The 17,401-nt window shown below is 27.6% G+C and overlaps 1 protein-coding gene across 2 annotated transcripts in view; it reads right to left on the bottom strand.

The window, feature by feature from the left end:
* Positions 1-2,792: 2,792 nt before the first annotated feature.
* LOC107457351 (Mitochondrial assembly regulatory factor) overlaps positions 2,793-17,401 on the bottom strand; it is a 28,627-nt gene continuing 14,018 nt past the window's right edge. For both annotated transcript variants that reach the window (XM_043045137.2, XM_043045186.2), the window contains 6 exons: positions 17,214-17,335; positions 14,502-15,057; positions 12,925-13,077; positions 9,891-10,087; positions 8,690-8,824; positions 2,793-3,628 (listed from right to left, as the gene is read on the bottom strand). In XM_043045137.2, the coding sequence (XP_042901071.1) occupies positions 3,559-3,628; positions 8,690-8,824; positions 9,891-10,087; positions 12,925-13,077; positions 14,502-15,057; positions 17,214-17,335 (1,233 nt within the window). In that variant the 3' untranslated portion in view covers positions 2,793-3,558. The remainder of the gene's footprint in view (positions 3,629-8,689; positions 8,825-9,890; positions 10,088-12,924; positions 13,078-14,501; positions 15,058-17,213; positions 17,336-17,401) is intronic.

The raw sequence follows: 17,401 nt of genomic DNA, 5'->3' as shown, positions 1-17,401 counted from the left end.
AACCTATTTCTTTTAATTTAGGTACATTTTTATTTAAAATTGTTTAACCTTAATTAATGTAAAAATTTGCCTACTTTAAATTCAAAATTTTGACCATAAATATAAAAAAATGCAGTTTTGCTTGAAATGATATTTGATTAAAAAGAGTTTTCATGATTTTGTACAAAAAGTTTTCAATTCCCTTAATAAGTTCTCGAATGGTAGAGAAATATGCTATAAGTGGAATTAACATTAAATTATTAAGAGAAATATCGTTCCATTTGGTGTGTTTTCTCACTACAGTTGAGCAAAAGTAGTAGCAGTACTTTATTTACGTCTCACTAGAGCTGCACAATGGGCTATTGGTGACGGACCGAGAAACATCCCTGAGGATGATTCGAAAACAGTCAACACAATTTTGATTGTTAGTCGAAGAGATGGCTCCCCCCGTTTTGGTAGCTCAACGATCTGATCGCTGAATCGTGCACTTTATGGTAGAACAGTTTAACAAGGACCAATACCGCACTCCCTCGGTCGCACCTTCAGACTGATCAAAGTGGTCACCCACCTGCACACTGACCTCTGCTATATATGGTGTCCCAAAACTCAGGCTACATACGTTCGGAGTTTCATGAAACACAACTAGGCAAGCACTAATCACCATACAATCTATGATAAGAACGTAAGTTGTAACATGCTAGCCCCACAATGCCACAAATATTCCCAGAAAATCTTTGAGATTTGTCTTAGACAAAAAATTTGGATATTCCAAAATCCAACAAAGATCTCTAAGATATCTGAATATCCATGAAATATCTGTCCATCGGGGATTGCAGCTCTATGATGACCAACAGATATATGGATATTGTGACATCTGCTGTATATTTAGGAGACTTCTGACAGATATATAAGACTTATTAAAGGCATCCAACACATAACATTAATAACTAGATACTTATGTCAGATGTCAATAGTGTATAATATCTGGTTATTTGAGAGATATTCGTATTGGATAGATATTTTAGTCCCTAAAAACCTTGCTTCTAATAAATTTAATGATCTAATATGAGGAATATATTTAAGCTTTGCATCCCATAATTTTAAGAATCAAATTATTTTAAACATTATAGAATGTAGAGTACATATAAGCTCATATTAGATCATTTAATTTTGCAGAGCATTATTTGTGATATTTAAATTTCTTGACTTAAATTGCTTTCTAAAAATTTTAATTCTGCAAATAATTTATTGTTTATTAATTAAAAAATGCTTTTAAAAATTTTGATTAAAATGAAGATTTTGTGTACTTTTCTTTATCAACTGGCAATGTTTTTTTTATTTGAACTTTTAGTTAAATTTTTAAATTATAGTATGAAACACAAGAAACAAATTAATAAATCTTTTTATGCACAAAAAAAAAAAAAATGCTTTATTTGAAAATCAGAGAAAAATATCTAAACAAAGCAAATCTAGAGTTTTCTACAACCCAAATCCATTTGTTTATTGCATTAAACATTTATTTATAATATTTAAATAAAAATTCTTATAACGATTGATAATTAGCATCAGATTAGTAATAGTTTAAGTTAAATCTGTTACAATACCATATAGAGTTTGCTGTATCCCAAACAATATAGTTGAATAATATGCTCAATAGCTTAGCATGATTTTTTAACTAAATGTATAAGCTGAACAAGATTTTAAGTACAAGATATTAAAAATAAGTTATTGAAAATTATTATTTTAAACTAGGTAAGGAAAAAGTTAATGAAGATATTGATACAATAACAAAAATACTTAATCTTTATCAAAATACTTATGTTATTAAAAATTCGGGATTTTCGAAATCACGTAGAAAAGCGGAAATAACTGTTATGAAAAAAATCTAAATTTTATATTTACTATAAAATCAGCTTAAAGAAAGCGCGTTAAACGCACATTTACTAAAGAATCTGTTAAAATTGATTGTGTCAAAACGTGATGACTTAAAAGTGCGATTAAAAATTGCCATTAAAAAAAAAAAATTATTGTGTTTAGAAGCTCTCGCGGGCCGCACTTCAGTAGTTGAAGGGCCGCATTTGGCCCGCGGGCCGCAGGTTGTGCACCCCTATGTTAGAGAAAAAAAGCTTGGCTAAAATCACCAAACTTCATGATTAATGTGTCACTTCAACATCAGTATGTCATATTTATTTGACTAAAGTGATTTATTTGGTATTTTATTTATATTTTAGCACTTGAATAACAACATTTCTAAAATCAAATTTATTTTTTAAAAAAAGATAGTTCTTAAGGAATCATAAGAAATTTTTTTAATACTTGACGACCATTTAGGTACAGAAAGTTTCTTCTGGTACCCAGGCAATGGATAAGTATCCACTTATTTATGGTTAACTCCATGAAATTAGTACCATAAAAGTTTTCATGGGTTATGTGCTTAGTTTTGAGTAATAATCTTGCAAATTTTTTGGACTTGAATAGTACAAGGGTGAACTCTTTAGAACTAACTTAATTGCTCTAGAATAGAATAAATACTAAGAACAAAAAGGCCCTCAAACTCAGATCACTAAGTTTAAAAAAGGTTCCTTTTTACTTAAAAGCAGTCATCAATCGTTGCTTCATATGCCTTTTAAACCACTTTGCTTCAAATTGACTTTTAACATTTCTGTAAAACAGAGAATGCTTTTTTTTGTATTATTAAATGAGGATATTTGGCTAAAGAACTTAACAGTTAAAAGGGAATAAATATTATAAATACATTATTTGCGAATTAATAGAATTTGCAGTTAATAAAATGAATGACAACAACTATGCAATAAACATAAATATAAGTGTTTTATTACTTCCATATCAATAGCATGGCATATTCATTAATTACATTTTAAATAATATTAGTAAGATCAACCTTCATTATAAGTTATTTAATTCAAATTTGAAACGTATATGACATCAGAATCAGCAAGTTTTTTAAGCAATCTGTTTCATAAATTCTTTGAGAGTATAACACATTACAATAAACAGAAAAACACATTCAGGCAAAATTTATATATAACAGAAGGTTATATAAATATGTATTTCATATGTTTGATTCTTGTTTAAATAATCATGCAATTAAAAAAAAAGTAGAAAAAGAACCTAAAAATAAAATCAACATTTTAAAAAACATGCATTACGTATTTAAAATATTCACACAGGAGAATGAGAAGTTTATGGCAACACAATTATTAAACACAAATATTGTAAACAGTTTGTAGTTATTAGTAGAATGTAGTTATTTAACAAAAACAAGCATTTGAAATGATTGCTTAGTATACATAAAAAATATTCAAACAACTGATTTCAAAAAAGAAATATCAATTAAATGTTGCAATAGTAAAAGGTTCCATGCTGTTTTTTCATCTTAAAAGTTCACAAGAAGAAAAAAAAAGGAAGAAAACCAGCTATGAAGAAATTCTTATTTTTAAAAAATAAAGTGCATATCACTAGGAAGTAACTAAGTTTTAAACAAATATAGTTATGCTTGGTTTCTACATAAATAATATTTCTAATATCATCATAAAGTTTTTACAACTAGATCATTAATCACTGGTCATATTGCAGGTACTGTGCTGTAAAAGTTTCCAATTCACTGTATAGATAATCAGCTTTGTTCCTAAAAATAGAAGAAAAGAATATTTAGAAGGCAAACTCTTTGCTTATTGAAATGAGAAATTATTTTTGTTTTAATAGTTTAAGTCATATTAGAGACTAGAGATACTACTGAAAAATGACACTAAACCCATTTAAAATAATAGAAGTAAGTGGTGATGCTTTTGTAAACTGTGGTGATGTGAACTATGATTATTTTGTCTCAAGCCCTTCAATTAAATTATGATGGTCATAGTTATTATTTAGAGTTCGTCATTCTTAAGAGGCAACATCAGTGAAACTTTTAAAATATAATTTTCATTTTTACACAATTCATCACCATGCCTATTTGAGAACATTTTCGATTAAGTTAAAACTTCTTAAGTAATTGAAACATATACAACTCATATATGGCTAAATTAAGTCTCATGGATTCAATTGAATCATCATCGAGCCCGGATAATTTTCAACTCATCTCACTAAAAATTTCACTAATACAGTGGGATATTTTTAGTACGTTTACAGTTTTTATTGCACTTTTTTATTAAGTGAAAAAAAAATTTTATTTTACTAATGCAAAAGACTAAGAGGGAGGTATTTTTTATTTGCATCATTTGCAGAAAATTTTCAATATAACAATCGACAAAATTCTGACAAAATATTCAAGACACTTTATTAAGATTAAATTTCGAAAAGAGTTATAAATTTAAAATATAAATAAATAAAAATGATGGAAAAAAAATTAGATAAATTTGCTATATTCAATTGTGATTAGAACAGCATTATGATAAGTTTTAAAAATCAGAGGTGAAAATTTTCTTGGGGAACTAACAAAATCAGAGAAATTGGGCTTTTCCCAAAATTTAGAAGGGGTTCAAGAACGTAGTCTAATAAAAACAATGCAGTTAAACATTAACAGGTTATATAATATTATTCTAAAATTGGTTATACAAATTGTATTATGATATTTTGAAGATTCTGTGTTCTTAATTTTTTATACTTTTGTGTGAATTTTAATAAATGGTTTTTTCCCCTTTATTTTGTCACAACTCTTATTTGTGCAAAATATTTTGTAATTTATATTTAATTTAAAATTATAATAATTAATTTTGGTAAAATTTTTTTGTTAGGTTGCATAGCTATTTTCATAGATCATATATTTTGTTCATGTAGAGGTTGGTTTAAGATATTTTAATTCATTCTGTTTGCAAAAAGTTTTCAGGTTTTATAAGGGAAAAACTTTTATCCCAATAAAAAAACTTCAAATTTAAAAAAAAAATAATAATAAAAAAAATCATATGAAATTCCATTTACAGAAGTAAGACCACATATTTTTAATTTTTATTTAGTTTCATAAATACTGTTAGAAAAGAATGAAAAAAATTATAATTATTTATAGATGCGTTTAACTTATCAACAATGAGTTAAACTACAAATGATTGGAAATAAACATGAGAAAAATAAGTATACAATAAAGCACCGGCCAAAAATTCAAATAAAACTAAATGGAGAAAATTATTTTAAAAAGTCCTTTTTAATGGAAAAATTAAAATAATTATCGCCCTCCCTTTCAAATTACAAATTTTTGATTAAACAAATACATTAATTAAAAAATTTTTCAGATTGAAATATATTTATTTACATTATTTATTGCAATTTTGTTAAATTACATGTGATTGTTTATTGAACAATGATCTATAACAGTGGCTCTCGACTTATTTATACCATCTAAACCGTTGCAAATAAATGATTCCACAATTTTTTTAAAGTCTAAAAGAAGTTTGCTTACTTAGTAAACATGAATTTCATTTGATTTAGACCCAATATAGCCCATTTTAGCATTTTATCTGGGATTCAACTTTCCACATTGAAACTTGAAAAATACATTCTCTGCTTCCTAAATTCAGCCTCGAAAAATGTAAATAAATACCAATACTTGAATAAAAGCAGAGTTACATTTTATAAGAATAAACTTTAATATTTAATGTTGTACTGATTTTTTTTAATAACTATGCTTGCTAACACTCAACAGAGAAAATATAGATTTCTTTTAAATTACCGTTGTCAGTAAGTTTTGATGAGTTTTTTTTTCTGCTTCATATGTAATGACTGTTATTAAAAAATATTTTTCTAGTATTTTTAGTCAAAAATGAAATCAAACAAGTACAGACATTAGAGGTCCCAAATTAGTATTTAAGTGAAAAAAGACAACAAAAAAACTAATAAAATATTGAATATTGCCAACTTGCTAGTAAGGAAAGATGCGATTTAAAAACATCCAAAACCAGTTAGACTTGCCAAAGGAAACAAGGAAAAGTTAAAATACTTATCAGAAACAATTTCAAGTTTCATCTGACAAGCAAATTAATTTCAAAGTTTCCATTATTTCTTCCTCATCGGCATATTTTAGCAGCATTTTTGTTTCTACCTCACTTAAATATTAAATTATCATCCCTAGAGAGTCTACTTTTTTTTAAAATTTCATTTTTATCAAAGATTCTAAAAATCAAATTATTTAAGAAATTCTTATTACAACTGCCCAAATAATTATTCAGGGCAGTCATTAAAAATCACTTTGTATGTAGTTGTTTAAAATCTTGCAAAGAATGATTTACTTATTTTAATTTCATAAATTAAAGCTTCATAAATATTCAACTAATGTGTTCTGCAGTTACAAAAATATTATCTAAAATAAATCAGAAATGTACAAGATCTTATCAGGCTTTATAAAATAAAAACACCTTAAAATTCGTTTACAACTTTCTAAAACAATGGGGGTCATAATTATAAATTTTCTCGACGGACTGACATGAGGAGAGAGATAAAATATAAAAATAAACACACAAACTGAAACAAGTTTATTAGCTAATTATTATTGTCACTGTTTCTTTTTTATTGCAACATGTATAGTTAAGCTAATTGGTTTTCCTCCCAAGAAACTATTACTTTTCTCCCAAAAGGTTAATCCCTTCCCCCACATGGTAGAGAACCTCTGGTATAGAACATAAAAAAAAACTACAGACATGAAATTTTTTAAATCCAGGATTTAGTTTGAAAGAAATATGCTACTTACAGCAAATCAGGTCTGAAAGCACCAAAGGCAGCAGAAATTGAAAAATGTATAGGCGAAATTTCAATAACAAAGAAGTCACTGCATTAAAGGAAATAAGTTTAAAATTGTCTCACCTAAGAATCCTAGAAGCACTACTTGATTCATCTAATTTCTGTGTATCTTGATCAAGTAAGCCAATTTCATTCTGCATATCACTAACAACTTCATCAACTAGATGACACAATCGAGCAAAAGTGCTGGACAGTTCTCTGCAAAAATAAAATTGCATAAAAAAGTGCAAAGTTTAAGAGCAAATTCAAAATAAATACAGGATGGAATAAAATAAATATAGAATTTAAAATAAATGTAGAATTTAAAATAAATATAGAATTTAAAATAAATATAGAATTTAAAATAAATATAGAATTTAAAATAANCAGATTGAAATATATTTATTTACATTATTTATTGCAATTTTGTGAAATTACATGTGATTGTATATTGAACAATGATCTATAACAGTGGTTCTCAACTTATTTTTATCATCTACACCATTGCAAATAAATGATTCCACAATTTTTCTAAAGTCTAAAAGAAGTTTGCTTACTTCAAGTAAACATGAATTTCATAAATTATCTTTATCTTTCTTTTTTTAAATTTAATATAGCAAACTTTTCCATATAGCAAATATAATGCAAATATTTTTATTTTGAGTGTGTAATCTCATTTGATTTAGGCCCAATATAGCCCTTTTTAGCATTTTATCTGGGATTCAACTTCCACATTGAAACTTGAAAAATACATTCTCTGCTTCCTAAATTCAGCCGCGAAAAATGTAAATAAATACATTGAATAAAAGCAGAGTTACATTTTATAAGAATAAACTTTAATAATTCATGTTGTACTGATTTTTTTAATAACTATGCTTGCTAACACTCAACAGAGAAAATATAGATTTCTTTTAAATAACCGTTGTCAGTAAGTTTTGATGAGTTTTTTTTCCTACTTCATATGAAATGACTGTTATTAAAAAATACTTTTCTAGAATTTTTAGTCAAAAATGAAATCAAACAAGTACAGACATTAAAGGTCCCAAATTAGTATTTAAGTGAAAAAAAGACAAAAAAAAAAAAAAAAAAACTAATAAAATATTGAATATTGCCAACTTGCTACTAAGGAAGATTGGATTTAAAACATCTAACACCAGTTAGATTTGTCAGAGAAAACAAGGAAAAGTTAAAAGACTATAATAAGAAACAATTTCAGCATAAGAAACAATTAGCAAACTAATTTCAAAGTTTCCATTCTTTCTTTCTAATCAGCATATTTTAGCAGCATTTTTGTGTGTTTCTACTTCACTTAAATATTAAATTATCATCCTTAGTGTGCACTTCTTTTTAAAATTTACATAATATTTACTAAGGGTAGTCATTATGAGAGACTCTGTACGTAGTTGTTTAAATTCTTGCAAAGATTGGTTCAATTTCATAAATTAAAATTTTATAAATAGTCAATAATATTTTGCATTTACAGAAACCTTATCTAAAGTAAAACAGAAATGTACAAGATCTTATCAGGCTTAAACAAATAAAAACACATTAAAATTAGCTTACAACTTTCTAAATCAATTTCGGTCATAATTATGATTTTTTTCGACGGAGTGACACGAGAAGCAAGATAAAATATAAAAATGAACACATAAACTCAAACAAGTTTATTAGCTAATTAATATTTTCACTGCGTCTTTTTGATTGCAACACGCATAGTTAAGCTGATTGGTTTTCCTCCAACAAACTTTTCTCCTAAAAGCTGAATCCCTTCATCCACATGGTTGAAAACCTCTGGTATAGATCATAAAAAGAAACTACAGACATTAAATTTTTAAATCCAGGATTTAGTTTGAAAGAAATATGTTACTTACAGCAAATCAGGTCTGAAAGCACCAAAGGCAGCAGAAATTGAAAAATGTATAGGCGGAATTTCAATAACAAAGAAGTCACTGCATTAAAGGAAAGAAGTTTAAAATTGTCTTACCTAAGAATCCTAGAAGCACTACTTGATTCATCTAATTTCTGTGTATCTTGATCAAGTAAGCCTATTTCATTCTGCATATCACTAACAACTTCATCAACTAGATGACACAATCGAGCAAAAGTGCTGGACAGTTCTCTGCAAAAATAAAATTGCATAAAAAGTGCAAAGTTTAAGAGCAAATTCAAAATAAATAAAGGATGGAATAAAATAAATATAGAGTTTAAAATAAATATAGAAATTAAAATAAATATAAAAATTTGAAACATACTTCAAGTCAAATATATATTTAAAAGAAAAAATAGAAAATTTTTAAGCCACATAGGGATTATAGATAACAATTTTAAGAAGAAACTGTAGTGGTCAAATATGGCGAGCCTTTGTTTTAAAAATAAAGTTGATTCGAATAAATGTTACATTTTGTAATTTTTTTTATTGTATAAGACAAACTAAATTCTGGCACAAGTTGTATTTGTGTGCCTGAGTGGCCAAAATAAAAGCGATATATAATGCATTCATAATATCAAGGATAATTTATATTTAACTTAATTTAAATTTTCAGGTTTGATTTTATTTTGGTCACCCTATATAACTGAATTACAAAGACTACAGACTAGAAAAATAAATACTCTAAAGTATCTGATTGTATTTCTGATCTAAATTTATATATTAGATTTCTTGAATTTCAAATTTTTAGAAGAATAAAATTCTAAAATAAAAAAACATTAAATTGGAATTCATATTTTGCTAAATATATTTATTTTAAGGAATTTATTTGAAATATAATTGTTATGTCTTATATGTCATTATCAATTTAATTCTTATATTATTAATTAAAAGGCTTGTCTTTATGTGATTTAAAATATCATGTAGCATGAGTCCAACGATCTTTTAATGGATTTCAAATCTAAAAATACAAATATAATTCAAAACACAAACAAAATAATTAATTAAAAATATTTTCAACTTCATTAAAATCAGCATAACTGAAATGTAAGTTTCATATCTACAAAGAAAAACCAAAACAACAGTTTCCGAAGAACTGTGACAGCCAATCTATTTAAATGTGTTCCATATGAATTTTATTATGACCGTTAATATAAGAAATCATTCAGTAACATACAATTTTCTAACTAAGCATGCTTAATTAGAAATCTAATTTTATTACAAAAATAACCAATGCAGAAAAATTAACATAACTTACTGTTGAACTTGGTGGCTACAGTTGGTACAAGTAAGGTCTAAGATAAGCTTAAGTTTCCTAGTTGTGTGACCAACATATTGCTTTTTAAATGTTCTTTCTCTAGCTTTATTAGTCCATGATAATCTCTCATATGCATATAATAACCCATAGATGCCAAAACCAGCAAAGATAACTCTCCAGCCAACAGTTTTTATCAACTACATAAAAGGATTGAAATAATACATTACAACTTTTACAATATCTAATAAATTCTACAATACAAATTTAATTTTAACTATCTGTTACAACTCAAAGAAAATAGAACTTAGATTTTACTAAGAAATTGTAAAAATGCATTTGGAGACTAAAACTTATTGTCAAATAATTTCCTTACAAAATGCAGCAATCACAAAGCATGTTTTACAGCATTTAAACATGGTAAAATGTCAATATACCATTTCTCTCAGTGTTATTCCTTTAAAATATGGATTAAAAATTGGGAGTTCAACCTTTTATCTGCAGTTCAAAATTACCTTTGCATTTTGCAAAATATGATCAGAAAATTAGAGGATATGTCTAAAAAGTTAGAATTTATAATTATTTCAATAAATTCTGGGAAAATAAGCTAATTAAAACAATAAATTCTGAAATACGGTTCTAAATGTCAATTCAAAATGTTCAAATATTTCATGAAAAATTCCTACACTCAAAGATATTTTTTTTGTAGATAGATCAAGAATTCCTTCAAAAATAAAATATAAATACCGTAAACTCTCGATTATCTGCGAAAATGAGTGGGTCACCTAGCGTGTATAAGCGAATTTGTGAATAATTCGCAAAACGCTTATACAGGGTTGCCACTCAAATCTAGAAAAAAAATTCCCTGTACATATTATACACAATATATTAAGAGGAAACAACAATTACTGTGTTCTTGTGTGAGCTATATTGGGCTAACTATATTTATTAGTTTTAATTGCTGGAAAAAAAAGCTGAACATACTTAAATAATGCTATAGTAAATGAAATAGTTTAGTATAGCTGAAATATCATGGTTAAGTATCCCATAGATGACGCTTTGAGTGGTCACCATTTTTTAGAATACAAAAATAAGAAACAAAATTCCCTGTATTTTCTCAGTTTGTAATGAAAAAATCGAAATTCCCTGCATTTTCCCTGTTAATTTTGGTGATTTTTAAATTCCCTGAATTTTCCAGGTTTTCCCTGTGGAGTGGCAACCCTGTTATAAAGGGCACACATAAATTATTTTAATACAAATTATACATTTTAATATCTTTTATTATCTATTATCAGCAGTTTTCTTCACATTTTCTTCTACATTTTTTCATTATTGTTGCATGAAAAAGCCTATGAACTCTTTTTGTTTCTTGGTGTTGGAAAGACAGGAGACTGAAATAAAACAGGCACAAGTAGACTTAACTTGGAAGTTCATACACTATTGAAAAAGAAAGCAAAAAACTGTTTGAAAAACCTCAATTACTTCTTATAAAGAGTTACTATGCATACATGATTTTTAGAAACTCTTATCAGTAACAAAACTAAAAATAAACAACTGACAACAATTCTGAAATCATGATAATGGACCATAAATTTCAAACCATTGATTCATTTTTTCCATCAGGTGTATATTGGCGCAGCATGTCCTCATCTGGACCTTGCGCCACTAAACCCTACATTCAATTCAATTCAATCCATCAGGTGTATAAGAGTATCAGGGGTTGTGTGGGGACCATATTCATTTGTTAGTTGTCAGTTATATAACTGATAAGTGTTCCAAGAATGTGTTATATGTTGATTAAATAAATGACTGAAGATAATCCATTCCCATTCATCATATGAAAGCAAGAGGGAAAAAACTAAGTTTCTTTACTTGCTATCAATATCATTGCTTTGAATAGTAACAATACGGATACTGCTTTGATCAGTGACAATCTATTTATTGAAATTTGAACTTTATCCTGCATTTGTAGTTCGACAGCTATAACATGACTCACGTTGCCTTTTGCACTTTATGAATGCCTCACCATTTTCATCCTTTCAATGCGTTTTTACTTAGGAATTGCACTCGAAGCTGCAATGTTTAAATGTTGACCTGGTCATAATTGTGAACAACAGGGCTACGAACATGAATGTTTGCTACTATCTTGTTCTCAAAACTCTTAAAATAGTTACATCTTTATGAATTTATACATTTTCAATTTTAAATGCTATGCTGTTTATCATTAAAAAAAAAAAAAAAAAAAAAAAAAAAAAAAAAAAAAAACAATAAANTGAACTTTATCCTGCATTTGTAGTTCGACAGCTATAACATGACTCACGTTGCCTTTTGCACTTTATGAATGCCTCACCATTTTCATCCTTTCAATGCGTTTTTACTTAGGAATTGCACTCGAAGCTGCAATGTTTAAATGTTGAACTGGTCATAATTTTGAACAACAGGGCTACGAACATGAATGTTTGCTACTATCTTGCTCTCAAAACTCTTAAAATAGTTATATCTTTATGCATTTATTTATTTTCAATTTTAAATGCTATGCTGTTTATCATTTAAAAAAAAAAACAATAAAGCAAGGATGATTTGTGATGCGGATAATCCACCCAAGAAAAATGGGGAGTTTACTGTAAAAAATAATAATAATTATAATTTTATTGTATAAGATATATACTATCATCTTATTCTTCTAAAAAGGAAAAAAAAATTACAACACCATAAAATTTATAGCTGGTAAAATTAGGTTTCTTCAGTATGATGCAATAAATATTTAGACAATTATCTACCTATGATATCAAGTGATAAAAATCAAAGAGCAACAGCATATTAGTGCAATTTTGTTTCTAGATTTAAGATCTCTGCCACGTCAACAACCATCAAGAAACAGCTAAGAGCTGTTAACTTTTGAGTTCGAAAAGGAAAAATATCTATGCCAAGTTAAGTAGAAACTACATACTCATACAAGGGGTTAACTTATAAAACTGAATTTGAATTTACTAGGGGAAAGAAAGAGAAAGAAAAAAAAACCCATTTGGTTACTTACAAATCCGCCAACAGCCAAAACTCCAACAGTTGTCTGTGATGATGGTGAAGCAAAAGCCAGCTTTTGGAGTAGGGCAAGGTATTCTGGAGATGGGGTAACGTGTCTCATCTCATTGCTTGGAGTTTGTGGGGTGCTAGGAACAGGCCATGGTACCTAGAATATAAAATATTTTGATGACTTAAGTCAAATATATAAAAACTAAGAAGAATTTAAAATATTAAAATAGATGTAGAAAAATTCTTTTAGGAACATATTTAATTTATTGCACATACCTCCGTTAATAAGTTTTATAAATGTATGCTTAGCCTGCGGCTGAGTATAACGGTCTTTAGCCTTCCTATTTCTTCATCAAATTTCAAGTATTTTTTCAATTACAGTCGGACCCCGATTTAACAAATTCATCGGAACCGGAAATTTTATTCGTTGAATCGGGGTCATTCGTAAAATCGGGGTTCAAAAAATATTTTTTTTTGTACATATGTATAGCTAAAAATTGCTAGTTATAAACGACTATCTAAGATCAGAAAGGAATTTCCAGTTTGACTCATAGTCCACGTGACAAACCCCCGGAAAATGACATTGCAAGTGTAATGTCTTATTGACTCTGCCCACCTACCCATGACGAATTTTGTTTTTCCCTGTTGCGGGCTTTTCTTTTGTTTGAGACGAATATGCACTTTTTCTATTTTATTTCTCCCAAGAAAGATTTTTTCCCTTTAGAATCTGCCAATTACAAAAAAATGCAGTATTTTTCTGATCAAAATTAATGAAAAATATTTTTTCCGGATGCTGAAATAATTCGTTAATTCGGGGTTAATTATTCGTTAATTAGGGGTTTTTGACTCTGTTTTTGCTGGGGTTGAAAAAAAAATTTGTTAAATCGCGAAATTCGTTAAATAGGGGTTCGTTAAATCGGGGTCCGACTGTATTTAAAAAGTGTTTTATTGCCCTTGACATTTTCTGATTTCTATTTTAAACTTTTTTTGGTTTTCTACCAAACTCATCCGTATGTTTATAAATCAATATAAAGTTCTATAAAAATGAAACATTAAAAAAAAAAAAAAACTGTGATTTTCAAACAAATTTCACCAAAATGAGGTGGTGACAAAAGGGTTGAAACTAGTTACAAGATTTGAACAATGCATGCAAAAAGTTTCTAAGTTGAGATTTTGTGTTTGCAGAAAGCTTTTCATTTTATCCTAGTCTGTCTAGAGTAAGCCATGAAGCTTTAATTGTTGAAAAAAAAAAACATTTAAAATGCAAACAAATTATTGGAAGAGAATTTCCTCATTGCATAATCCTAAGTTAACCTTTCCTACTTTGCTTTCATTTTTGAAAATTTCTTTTTAATACTTATAAGTTCGTGGCTTATTCTTGATTTGCCTGAACTCCTTTCTCTAAAGTTTTAAATTTTTAATTACTTATGGAGGTGAAAGAAAATTAGCAATAAAAAGTTTCTTCCATGGTGTAGCATCTTCTTAACCAGACAGTAAAGAATTACTATTATTAAAAAATCTAAATAGTTATAAAAAATAACAAGCCCATAAAAAAAAATAATAACAGGGAAAAACACTTACGGACTCCACTGACTTCCCAAGAACCTTTTTAGACTCACGTGGGCCGAGGAAACATTTGATTATGTTTACTAACCCAAATGAAAATCTAAATTCCAAGTCTTCCTGGAAGTCAGAGCACAGGCTATCACAGTTGATTCGATAGAGAACCTCAAAGTTATGTCGAGGTAAGACATTCACCATTTTTGGCCGGTGTTCCGGAGGTATCAGTGAAGACATTCGATCGATCATGTCTTTTTGAGAGCTTTCGACTAGCATTTGAATCTGACTAGAGAGTCTACCCCTCAGGTTACTACTCAACCCTTGTTCTACGTGACTGTTCAGCTCTTTTTTGTAGACGCTGAGTACAAGGCTGTCGGAGTGGAAAGGACGCTCGAACTCGTCAACATGAACATTTAACCTCCTGATTTCTTCACTTAAAGCAGCAGCCACTTTTTTCTCAACTACTTCGCATATGTTGCAGATTTCATGTTTCACCTCTTGAGTCAGTATATTGAGCTGCTGTTGGGTGAAGTCTAAACGTTCATATTGCTCCTTCCTCAGGGATAATTTCTGAGTCCTATTAAGAGATAGAAATATTAAGGATAAGGATTAGATATGCTATGCGATGTTAAGTAAAATAAATCAATAACATAAACTAAATTTTAAAAAAATATATAATTAAAGTTTTTAGCGACAAAATTAGTTTGAACTACTAGTTTTTTTCCCTCAGTTATAAGTCCTTTAACATTCTTGGGAGATAAACAACTTAGCACAAACTATTTATTTTTTGATTACGAGATAGTAAATACTTAGCGAGTTGGGTGCATAAGTCGATTATTATTGCAATAGACATCATGTGTCAAATAATACTAGACACGTGAATTTAAATATCATTATAAAATAATTTAAAAATATGGAATTTCGAATTCTTTAGATGGGGGTGAAGACTATTTTCTTTTTGACTATTTTTAATAGATAAGGATGAAGTAAAATCCATTGCAGAGTAGGATCTGTATGACAACACTGCTAACACTAAATAATGTTGCAAATGATGTTCTGTAATATTTAAATTTTTAGTTCGATGATATGTTAAGTTTAAATAAAAAATACCTGAAGTTTAAAAGTTTTTATGTATTATATTTTTTTCTGAAACACTCTTGAACAAATTAACTAATTTTTTCTTCTTGATTTTTTAAAGTATTGTAATTTAAAGTATTGTTTCCAAAACAAAACCTTTATATGTAAACAAGATACAATGAGAGAAAATGCAAAATTAATTGCAGATAATATGTTAATAGTTTCTTAAAGGGATAATTTGTCAAGTCAAACTGTTCATATCTTTTTCACTGTTTATAATGCATCGATATTTTAAGATCATTGACTGTCCGAATTTATTACAAGTAAAAAGTCTACTTATACCATGGTATATGTGGTTCTTTAAATATTTATTTAAAAAAATTAAGTTAAATCTGAAAAGTAGTACCTGAACACTTTGTAAGTAGAATTTCGTTCGAGAAAATTAAATATAATCCTCAACTATTCATTTCATTTCTTTTTATACATGCTGCGAATTTCTAATGTGAAATGTGTTTCCAATTTTGTAAATTATTTTAAAAATGGATCAAGCAAGCTGGCTTGAAATAAAAGTCAAGAAACAATCTTCCTTCAAATCCAAGGGAAACTTTACTCTGGGAAGATGTTTTGAATAAATGTTTAATTCAACACAGGGTAATTTATTATAATTTCCTGTAGTTTTAAAAGTACCGCTAATTAATTTTAACACTATTATTATAATCAAATTTACTTTAACTCTTTCAATGAATGTTCAAAAAAATTTTTCATCATTGCCTTGAAGTTATTAGTACCTTGAATAATTCAATGATGTAGGTTTGTTAATTAAAAAAAAATCAATAAAAAAAAATCAATAAAAAAAACACACACAATATCTGCATAATCCCAATAAATTTATTTATTCATTTTTTAAGTGAGTTTGAAGTTGTAAAAAAAAAAACTTAACAAGCTCATTAAATAGTTGCAATGGAGGTCTATAAAGTCAAGTAGCGAAAGTTTAAATTACTTAAATAAGCAATAGTTTGACATGTGTTGACTTTTTAGAAACATTTTTAAGTAGGTAGAACAATCATTTTTAACTTTCAAGCAACTGACATAAAACTTTCTGCAATGTTCAAAAGATATAGCAAATAAGGTTGCCATGTCTAAAACAATTTGCTAAAATGAATTTTTTTTTTTTAAAAAAAAAAGGTTAAAAAATTACTGAAAAATAAATCATGGTAATAAGCATTTTAATTCTTAAAACAATAGAATAAATGAAAATATTCTGAAAAAATATATCTACAACTTAAAGTTTTAATATCTAAAAAAAATAATAATAATAAAAAATTTGGTTTTGTATTTTCTATTTCCATAACAAAACACTGAATAGTGAGTGATAAGACTACATGATAATTTGAAACATCTAACATATTATGTTTATCTGAAAGCTCTATCTCTACATTTTTTTTAAGAAACCTCAAGTCACAGGATAATCATCTATTTTACCAACTAATGAGAAAGGGGGGATAAACAAGAATGCACTAAACATTTACTACAGCTAATAGAGATTGTAAAATTAAAAATGTTAAGATGTTTGAGACTTTTCTGAAAGATGTTTCATATAAAAGTTTAAAATAACACCAAAATCACCCCATTTACAAAAAATATTTGCTTATTCACCTAAGTTGAGTAGCTTGTTCATAAACACTATCCATTAGCTTGCGTAAGTCAGATGTAATATTTTTTCCTCTCTGAGTATGCTGTTCAAATTTTGTTTTTACAGCTGATTTTGACAGACATTCCTGAAACAAAAGTAATGTTTTAAAAAAAAACATATGGATAAGTTATAAACTGACTTAAATACATGT

This window comes from Parasteatoda tepidariorum, chromosome 3 (assembly GCF_043381705.1).
Source record: "Parasteatoda tepidariorum isolate YZ-2023 chromosome 3, CAS_Ptep_4.0, whole genome shotgun sequence".
Classification (NCBI taxonomy): Eukaryota; Metazoa; Arthropoda; class Arachnida; order Araneae; family Theridiidae; genus Parasteatoda; species Parasteatoda tepidariorum.
Note: the sequence above shows the minus strand (reverse complement) of the source record. Positions and strands in the feature narration are given on the sequence as shown.